Below are 11306 nucleotides of genomic sequence, written 5' to 3'. Positions count from 1 at the left end.
AACCAGTAGCATGGCCTTAGACCATGGAAAAGGAAGGAACATAAACTCAAGAGTAAAACAAAATCCCAGTCTTTGAAGATGGGTTGTGAAGGAAAGAACTCTGGATCAAGAAATAAACCAGGGACCCCAAATGAAAGAAATGGACAGCACAAGACGAAAACTGTATAACAAGAATAAGATATAAAAGATCAGAGCAAGATGGCCGAATAGGAACAGTTCCGGTCTGTAGCTCCCAGTGAGACCAATGCAGAAGGCAGGTGATTTCTGCATTTCCAGCTGAGGTACCTGGTTCATCTCATTGGGACTGGTTAGACAGTGGGTACAGCCCATGGAAGTCGAGCAGAAGCAGGTTGGGGCACTGCCTCACCTGGGAAGTGCCAGGGGTCGAGGAACTCCCTCCCTTAGCCAAGGGAAGCTGTGAGGGACCCTGCCACGAGGACAGTGCTATCTGGCCCAGATTCTATGTTTTTCCCATGGTCTTCGCAGTCCACAGACCAGGAGATTCCCTCAGACACCTACGCCACCAGGGCCATGGGTTTCAAGCACAAAACTGGGCGGCTGTTTGGGCAGACCCTGAGCTAGTTACAGGAGGTTATTTTCATACCCCAGTGGCACCCGGAATGCCAGCAAAACAGAACCATTCACTTCCCTGGAAAAGGGGCTAAAGCCAGGGAGCCAAGTGGTTTAGCTCAGCGAATCCTATCCCCACGGAGCACAGCAAGCTAAGATCCACTGGTTTGAAATTCTCGCTGCCAATACAGCAGTCTGAAGTTGACCTGGGATGCTGAAGCTAGGTGCGGGGAGGGGCGTCTGTCATTCCTGAGGCTTGACTAGGCGGTTTTCCCCTCACAGTATAAACAAAGCTGCCTGGAAGTTCAAACTGGGCAGAGTCTACCACAGCTCCACAAAGCCACTGTAGCCAGACTGCTTCTCTAGATTCCTCCTCTCTGGGCAGGATATCTCTGAAAGAAAGGCAGCAGCCCCAGTCAGGGGCTTATAGATAAGACTTCCATCTCCCTGGGACAGAGCACCTGGGAGAAGGGGCAGCTGTGGGCACAGCTTCAGCAGACTTAAAGGTTCCTGCTTGCCGGCTCTGAAGACAGCCGAGGTTCTCCCAGCACAGTGCTCGAGCTCTGCTAAGGGACACACTGCCTCCTCAAGTTGGTCCCTGACACCTCTAACTCCTCACCAGGAGACATCTCCTAGCAGGGGTCAACAGACGCCTCATACAGGAGAGCTCCAACTGGTATGTGGTGGGTGGCCCTCTGGGATAAAGCTTCTAGAGGCAGGAGCAGGCAGCAATCTTTGCTGTTCTGCAGCCTGCATTGGTGATACCCAGGCAAACAGGGTCTGGAGTGAACCCCCAGCAAACTCCAGCAGACCTGCAGCAGAGAGGCCTGTTAGAAGGAAAACAAATAAACAGAAAGCAATAGCATCAACATCAACAAAAAGGATGACTACCCAAAAACTCCACCCAAAGGTTACCAACAGCAAAGACCAAAGGTAGATAAATCCACAAAGATAAGGAAAAATCAGCACAAAAAGGATGAAAATTCCAAAAACCAGAATGCCTCTTCTCCTTCAAAGGATCACAACTCCTCGCCAGCAAGGACACAAAACTGGATGGAGAATGAGTTTGAGGAACTGACAGAAGTAGGCTTCAGAATGTGGGTAATAACAAACTCCTCCAAGCTAAAAGAGCATTTCTAACCCAATGCAAGAAAGTTAAGAACCCCGATAAAAGGTTAGAGGAACTGCCAACTAGAATAACCAGTTTAGAGAAGAACATAAATCACCTGATGGAGCTGAAAAATACAGCATAAGAACTTTGTGAAGCATACACAAGTATCAATAGCCGAATCAATCAAGCAGAAGAAAGGATATCAGAGACTGAAGATCAACTTAATGAAATAAAGTATGAAGACAAGATGAGAGAAAAAAGAATGAAAAGGAACAACCAAAGCCTCCAAGAAATATGAGACTATACGAAAAGACCAAACCTCTGTTTGATTGGGGTACCTGAAAGTGATAGGGAGAATGGAACCAAGTTGGAAAACACACTTCAGGATATTATTCCAGAGAACTTCCCCAACCTAGCAGGACAGGCCAACATTCAAATTCAGGAAACACAAAGAACATCACCAAGATACTCACTGAGAAGAACAACCCCAAGACACATAATCTTCAGATTCACCAAGGTTGAAATGAAGGAAAAAATGTTAAGGGCAGCCAGAGAGAAAGGCTGGGTTACCCACAAAGGGAAGCCCACCAGACTAACAGTGGATCTCTCTGCAGAAACCCTACAAGCCAGAAGAGAGTGGGGGCCAATATTCAACATTCTTAAAGAAAAGAATTTTCAAACCAGAATTTCATATCCAGCCAAACTAAGCTTCATAAGTGAAGAAGAAATAAAACCCTTTAGAGACAACCAAAAGCTGAGGGATTCTGTCACCACCAGTGGGCCTGCCTTACAAGACATCCTGAAAGAAGCACTAAATATGGAAAGGAGAAAACTGGTACCAGCCACTGTAAAAACAAATCAAACGGTAAAGACCATCAACACTATGAAGAAACTGCATCAACTAATGGGCAAAATAACCAGCTAGCATCATAATGAAAGGATCAAATTCACACATAACAATATTAACCTTAAAAGTAAATGGGCTAAATGCCCCAATTAAAAGGCACAGACTGGCAAATTGGATAAAGAGTCAGGACCCATCAGTGTGCTGTATTCAGGAGACCCATCTCACATGCAAAGACACACACAGGCTCAAAATAAAGGGATGGAGGAAGATTTACCAAGCAAATGGAAAGAAAAAAAGGGCAGGGGTTGCAATCCTAGTGTCTGATAAAATAGACTTTAAACCAACAAAGATCAAAAAAGAAAAAGGACACTACATAATGGTGGTAAAGGGATCAATGCAACAAGAAGAGCTAACTATCCTAAATATATATGCATCTAATACAGGAGCACCCAGATTTATAAAGCAAGTTCTTAGATACCCACAAAGATACTTAGACTCCCACACAATAATAGTGGGAGACTTTAACACCCCATTGTCAACATTAGACAGATCAACAAGACAGAAAATTAACAAGGATATTCAGGACTTGAACTCAGCTCTGGACCAACTGGACCTAATAGACATCTACAAGACTCTCCACCTCAAATCAACAGAATATACATTATTCTCAGCACCATATCACACTTATTCTAAAACTGACCACATAATTGGCAGTAAAACACTCCTCAGCAAATGCAAAAGAATGGAAATCGTAACAAACTATCTCTCAGACCACAGTGCAATCAAATTGGAACTCAGGATTAAGAAAGTCACTCAAAACTGCACAGCTACACGGAAACTGAACAACTTGCTCCTGAATGACTACTGGGTACATAACAAAATTAAGGCAGAAATAAATAAGTTCTTTGAAACCAATGAGAATGAAGACAGAATGTACCAGAATCTCTGGGACACAGCTAAAGCAGTGTTTGGAAGGAAATTTAAAGCACTAAATGCCCACAAGAAAAAGCGGGAAAGATCTAGAATTGACACCCTAACATCACAATTAAAAGAACTACAGAAGCAAAAGCAAACAAATTCAAAAACTAGTAGAAGATAAGAAATAACTAAGATCAGAGCAGAACTAAAGGAGACAGAGACATGAAAAACTCTTCAAAAAAAATGAATGAATCCAGGAGGTGGTTTTTTGAGAAGATCAACAAAATTGATAGACCGCTAGCCAGACTAATAAAGAAGAAAAGAGAGAAGAATCCAATAGACACAATAAAAAATGATAAAGGGGAACCACTAATCCCACAGAAATACAAACTACCATCAGAGAATACTATAAACACCTCTATCCAAATAAACTAGAAAATCTAGAAAAACTGGAAAAATTCCTAAACATACACCCTCCCAAGACTAAACCAGGAAGAAGTTGAATCCCTGAATAGTCCAATAAGCTCTGAAATTAAGGCAGTAATTAATAGCCTACCAACCATAAAAAGCCCAGGACTAGATGGATTCACAGCTGAATCCTACTATATAGAGGAGCTGGTAACATTCCTTCTGAAACTATTCCAAACAACAGAAAAAGAGGGACTCCTCCCTAACTCATTTTATGAAGCCAGCATCATCCTGATACTGAAACCTGGCAGAGACACAACAAAAGAAGAAAATTTCAGGCCAATATCCCTGCTGAACATTGATGTGCAAATCCTCAATAAAACACTGGCAAACCGAATCCAGCAGCATATTAAAAAGCTTATTCACCACAATCAAGTCGACTTCATTCCTGGGATGCAAGGCTGGTTCAACATACGCATATCAATAAATGTAATCCATCACATAAACAGAACCAATGACAAAAACCATGATTATTTCAATAGATGCAGAAAAGGCCTTTGATAAAATTCAACACTCCTTCATGCTAAAAACACTCAATAAAGTAGGTATTGATGGAACCTATCTCAGAATTAATAGGAGCTATTTATGACAAACCCACAGCCCATGTTATACTGAATGGGCAAAAGCTGGAAGCATTCCCTTTGAAATCTGGTACAAGACAAGGATGCCCTCACTCACCACCTCCTATTCAACACAGTATTACAAGTTCTGGCCAGGGCAATCAGGCAAGAGAAAGAAATCAAGCATATTCAAATAGGAAGAGAGAAAGTCAAATTATCTCTGCAAATTACATGATTGTATATTTAGAAAACCCCACTGTCTCAGCCCAAAAACTCCTTAAAGCTGATAGGCAACTTCAGCAAAGTCTCAGGATACAAAATCAATGTGCGAAAACCACAAACATTCCTAAACACCAATAACAGACAAACCGAAAGCCAAAGCATGAGCAAACTCCCATTCACAATTGCTACAAAGCAAACAAATTACCTAGGAATACAACTTACAAGGGATATGAAGGACCTCTTCAAGAAGAACTACAAACTACTGCTCAAGGAAATAAGAGAGGACACAAATAAATGGAAAAACATTTCATGCTCATGGATAGGAAGAATCAATATTGTGAAAATGGCCACACCTCCTAACGTAATTTATTGATTCAATACTATTCCCATCAAGCCACCATTGATTTTCTTCACAGAATTAGAAAAAAACTACTTTAAATTTTATATGGAACCGAAAAAGAGGCCATATAGCCAAGACAATCCTAAGTAAAAAGAACAAAGCTGGAGGCGTCACGCTACCTGACTTCAGACTATATACAAGGCTACAGTAACCAAAACAGCATGGTACTGGTACCAAAACAGATATATAGACCAACAGGACAGAACAGAGCCCTCAGAAATAACACCACACATCTACAACCATCTGATCTTTGACACAACTGACACAAACAAACAATGGGGAAAGGATTCTCTATTTAATAAATGGTGCTAGGAAAACTGGCAAGCCATATGCAGAAAACTGAAACTGGACCCCTTCCTTACACCTTATACAAAAATTAACTCAAGATGGATTAAAGATTTAAATGTAAGAACTAAAACCATAAAAACCCTAGAGGAAAACCAAGGCAAGACTATTCAGGACATAGGCATGGGCAAGGACTTCATGACTCAAACATCAAAAGCAATGACAACAAAAGCCAAAATTGACAAATAGGATCTAATTAAAGAGCTTCTGCACAGCAAAAGAAACTACATCAGAGTGAACAGGCAACCTACAGAATGGGAGAAAATTTTTGCAATCTACTCATCTGACAAAGGGCTAATATCCAGAATCTACAAAGAACTCAAACAAATTTACAAGAAAAAAACAAACAACCCCATCAAAAAGTGGGCAAAGGATATGAACAGACATTTCTCAAAAGAAGACATTCATACAGCCAACAGACACATGAAAAAATGCTCATCATCACTGGGCATCAAAGAAATGCAAATCAAAACCACAATGAGATACCATCTCACACCAGTTATAATGTCGATCATTGAAAGTCAAGAAATAACAGATGCTAGAGAGAATGTGGAGAAATAGGAACACTTTTACACTGTTGGTGGGCGTGTAAATTAGTTCAACCATTGTGGAAGACAGTGTGGCGATTCCTCAAGGATCTAGAACCAGAAATACCATTTGACTCAGCAATCCCATTACTGGGTATACACCCAAAGGATTAAAAATCATTCTGCTATAAAGACACATGCACACATATGTTTACTGCAGCACTATTCACTATAGCAAAGACTTGGAACCAACCCAAATGCCCATCAATGTTAGACTGGATAAAGAAAATGTGGCACATATACACCATGGAATACTATGCAGCCAGAAAAAAGGATGAGTTCATGTCCTTTGCAGGGACACGGATGAAGCTGGAAACCATCCATGATTTCCAGGAACAGAAAATCAAATACTGCATGCTCTCACTCATAAGTAGGAGTTGAACAATGAGAACATATGGGCACAGGGAGGGGAACATTACACACTGGGACCTATTGGCGGGGTGGGGGACAAGGGGAGGGATAAGATAAGGAGAAATACCTAATGCAGATGACAAGTTGATGGGTGCAGCAAACCACCATGGCACACGTATACCTATGTAACAAACCTGCACGTTCTGGACGTGTATCCCAGAACTTAAAGTAAAATAAATAAATAAAAGGTCAGAGCCCATTGAAATGTAAATATGATCTATTAATTAGCTATTGAGATACAGTTTCTTCAACCCCACAAGTCTAAGATGCTAATTAGGCCTGGCCCTGCCTATGTATGGTTTGTGTCAGTGTATATCTGAACACAGTGGAATTGAGTAAAAAAAGTAGCTCTATCTTAGGGAAGAGGGCTGAGAACAAGACAGGAGTTAATAAAAGAAAGTAATGTCAATTTCACCAGCCTGACCTGGAAGCCTGCTGAACCCCTGTGTAAAGACCAGTTGTTTTTTTTTTTTCAGTAGAAAATACTGAGTCTGTATAAAGAGCTTCCTTTCTCTAATAAACACTCACGGAAAAAAATGGCAAACTTACAATTAGCATTTAACATTGAAATAACCTACCACTTGTAACACATTATAAACTTCTAGATGAAGAAGCGCAGGAAAAAGGCCCAAAAACATATAACATATAACCATGACATTTCTGAGAAATGAGACTAAGATTCATCCAGAGATAAAAACAACCTAGTAACTTTCCTTGCTTCTAAATCTGTGATTTCCTTTATGCTTCTCTTTCAGTAAGAAAAACAAATAGATGGAAAATATTAGCAGAAAAACATAAAGAGTAAAATTACCCAATAGTAGTAAATATAAAATTACACAACCTACCTGAAAACTGTACTTCTAAATGGATAAGAACACATATGCAAAATAACTTAAAACAAAATAAAAACAATGTTCTTTTTAAGAAAAGCACAATATATGATGCGGTTTAATAAGAAAGATTTTATATTAAGTATTGCAAATCTTAAACTCTCATCAAATTTTTAAAAATTCCTATAGGTTGTTTTCAGTCATTAAGTGACTAAAGTGTTTTCTAAAGGAATTCTCAAATGTTCTGCATGTCAAATATTTTAATAGTTTTATTTGGCAAAGAGAAGCCTAAGAATTTTTTTAAAAACATTTCCAGAGAGAACACTTTATACCATAAAATAAATTTGTATAATTTGGGAGGGCAAATCATCTCAAATGTGTATTTTTGAATTATGTGCCAATTTTATAATTAGTACAAAAATGATAGTTGAAATATTTTAAAAATGTAAAAACCAGTCCAGGCAACATAACTATACAATCTTGCTGTAAAAGTACTTATATCGAATTCCACCCAAAATATTTTTGCAATATACTAAATTTAGTTCTTCAAGTCACTCTTCACTGCCGGCTGGCTTTTCCATTTTCTGGTGTCTCCATCCTGAAAATAGGAGGAAAAAATGAGTTGATAAAATAAATATTCATTAACATTTTTGTCTCCTTAATTATCTACCTTTCACATGAAACTTAATATATTCACAGAACAGAACATCAGCATTTTAGGAAAAGACTAACGTTAGGGTTCCTCTAGCTAGGCCAACTTCACTTTACAGTGAAAATTGAGGCCCTGAGAGACTAAGTGACCTTCCCAAGGTCACATGTCAAAGGCTACTGGTTTTTGTTTGTTTGACTATACCACACTCTCCCTTTCCAAGCAAAACTAAGGAAAAAATCTCTACGATTTAGTCAAGAATTTACTTCCTTTTGCACTAAATAAATGTATTTCTACCAACAAATTTTTAAGAGGATTTCTTCTGAAAAAAAAAAATCAAAATAATCAGATCTGAGATTATTATAATCAATATTCTTAATATTGTATTCCTTAATAGGAAAACATTTCCCTCTGTTATTATACAGAGATTGGTATTATATCCTAAGTGGTATGATTTTTCCCTCTATAATGTTTACTAAGCATTGAAAAGAAATGCTCTAAGGAGTAAATACTTTCAGGGTTACAATCAATATAATTGAGCCTTTTACAAGCAAAAATTAAAGAGGTTAATTTTTTCTCCTTATGGGGAACATGTATTAGTTCAAAATATTAGTAATAAAAAATTGCTGATTATTACAAATAAGCAATGTTTGTTAAGGTACTGTACAGGCAATTGACAAAACCAACTTTGACAATAAATAACACAAACCCATTTTCCTCTTTAAGATGTTGATACAGTTCAGCTCTGTTATTAACAGAGTTCAAACGTCCAGCAAATTCCTGATGTTTTCTGGAATTGGCAGTATTGATTCTATTACTCCACAAGGATAATAAGGACACTGGCCCTGGTGTTATATTTAAAAGGAAGAAAAAAAAAGACAGAATAATTTATTACTTCCGAATTTACAAATTTACACTTACCTTTAATTCTGTTGTTCATTTGACACAATTAAGGCAGTTAATTCTGTAGTTCATTTTACACAATTAAGGCAACCATTTTCCTCTTATTCTGAAATTAATGTGTTTCAGGGTCCCCAAGAGCGACCACTAGGTCAGTGATTGATGGAAGGACTCAAATGACTACATGTAAAGTTATACTCCTGGTTAAGAATGATTACAGCAATACAGTAAGGAGACACAGCCAGGTCAGTAAGCAGAAGAATCACATGAGGTGGAGACTGGCAGAATCCATTTGCAGGCTTCCCATGCTCACTCTCTCCAATGAGTTTTATGCAGAGTGCATACTACCTCCATAGGCAAACATGCAGCCACACGTGTGCAATATTTCTGCCAGGAAAGTCTGTTTGAGTAGAGTCCAGGGTTTTTACTGGGGGCTGATCAGGTGAGTATTCTCTGCCTAACCATAACGACCAAAGTTCCAGACTTTCAGAAGGGAAGCAGGTGTTCAGTTCATTATCTAGGCAACATCTCAAAAGCCAAGTTCCCAGATGCCAGCCAAGAGCCAAACCTGCAAGCAGACTTTTCTAGTTATAATAGTCTCAGGCCTGCTATGTTAACTCTTTCCTGCACAATATGATAAGGCAAAAGAATTACAAGAGCCAAAACAATTTCGAAAAAGAAGAAAAAAGAAGATTCTTACTTCCTCATTACAAGACTTAATTTGAAGTGACTGTGACAGTACTGGATTGGTGAAAGGATGGCCACATAAACCAATAGAATATGAAGGAGAATCCAGAAGCAGACTGCCACATACACAGTCAACAAATTTCTGATAAATGTACAATACTTCAATGAAGAAAAGATAATCTTTTCAATAAATGCTGGTGGAACATTAGGACATTGTATGCAAAAGGATTAATATTGACCCATACTTTGTACCTTATAGAAAGTAACTCAAAAATTGATCATGGCCTAAATGTAAATCTAAAATTACAGAACTCCTATAAGAAAAATCAGCAGTTGTGACCTTGGGTTAGATTTCTAACATGTAACACCTAAAGCATAATCATAAAGCAAAAATGGATACATTTGACTTCATCAAAATACAAAGCTTCTGTTGTGCAAAAGTCATCGTTTAAGAGAAGAACAAGCCACAGACTGGGTGAAAATACTTGCAAATCACATATCCAACACAGAACTTCTATCCAGATAAATAAATCCACTAATAAGAAAACAAACAATTCAATTTAAAAATGTACAAAATATTTTAATGGACCTTTCACCCAAGAAGATAGATAAAAAATAAGCAAAGGAAAAGAGTTTTACCATCGTTAATCATGAGAGAAACGTAAATTAAAACACCAGTGAAATACCACTATATACCTTATAGGATGAAAAACAAAAACAAAACAAAAACAGTAACCCTGACAACAGTAAGTGGACAAGGATGCAGAACACCCAGAACTGTCATACACTGGTGGTGGGAATGCAAAATGGTGCCACCACTTTGGAAAAATAAGTTGGCAGTTTCTTATAAAATTAGTCATTATAATACTATGTGAAAAAAGCCAATCTCAAAGGGTGGCATGACATTTTCTTTCATTTATAAGACATTCTGAAAAATTATAGGGAGCACGATTACAGGAAGAGAAAACATATCAGTGGTTACCAGGGACTGGGGAGAAGGAGAGTGAAGGATGACTACAAAGGGTCAATACAAGGAAATCTTTTCAGGTGACAGACTGTTGTGTACCCTGATTGTGATGGTGGTATGTATTGTCTAAACTCACAGAACTGTACATCAAAAAGAGCTAATATTGTCATATATATTTAAAAATTCTTATTTTTCTTATTATAAAACTAATACGCGTTCATGAGAACAAATTTAGAAAACAATAAAACACATAAAGGAGGATATAAAATCATCCTAATGCCACTGCTCTAACAACTAAAAATTTTACTCTTTTTTCCAGTGCCAATCTATATCAACAAATGTTTTCTTTTTTGTTTTGTTTTGTTTTGTTACTGCATCATACAAAGACAGCTGAATAGACGTTTGCCAAATCTAGACGGCACATTTGGAATAGCCCAACCTTAAGTGCAGTGTATACAGCAGGCACAAAATTCATTTTGGGGAGGCCTGGGAAGTCATCTTCCAAAGCAGATAAAACTGAGGTATAATAAAAGGCCCAGATAAGTTGCTGATCAGAAGAGATATGCAATTTAGGTTATAAAATAGAATGAAAGAAAAAACAAACACGTTTCAAATACCAGGCTCAAACAGAAAGTTACAAGCAAAGGCAGTAATGTGCAATCAAGTTGCTTCTCATATGAGCTATTCCACATATTTCTACGGTGAAAAGCATCAGGGATCCATTTAATTTAATGGTAGCTGATATTTCATCTAAGTGACAAGCTAGTACATATGTGTATGAAAACTTAACATTGAGATCACAGTACATATGTTTATGTAAACTGCTTTAAAAAA

General features: G+C 38.1%; 1 protein-coding gene across 5 annotated transcripts in view; it reads right to left on the bottom strand.

Moving 5' to 3' along the window:
* Window positions 1-7514: 7514 nt before the first annotated feature.
* INTS13 (integrator complex subunit 13) overlaps window positions 7515-11306 on the bottom strand; it is a 33129-nt gene continuing 29337 nt past the window's right edge. For all 5 annotated transcript variants that reach the window (XM_033222604.1, XM_033222605.1, XM_033222607.1 and 2 more), the window contains 2 exons: window positions 8628-8763; window positions 7515-7867 (listed from right to left, as the gene is read on the bottom strand). In XM_033222604.1, coding sequence (XP_033078495.1) covers window positions 7828-7867; window positions 8628-8763 — 176 coding nt within the window. In that variant the 3' untranslated portion in view covers window positions 7515-7827. The remainder of the gene's footprint in view (window positions 7868-8627; window positions 8764-11306) is intronic.

Source organism: Trachypithecus francoisi, unplaced genomic scaffold (genome assembly GCF_009764315.1).
Source record: "Trachypithecus francoisi isolate TF-2019V2 unplaced genomic scaffold, Tfra_2.0 Lachesis_group11, whole genome shotgun sequence".
NCBI classification, from domain to species: domain Eukaryota; kingdom Metazoa; phylum Chordata; class Mammalia; order Primates; family Cercopithecidae; genus Trachypithecus; species Trachypithecus francoisi.
The sequence above is the reverse complement of the archived record's forward strand: the minus strand, read 5'-3'. Positions and strand labels throughout refer to the sequence as shown.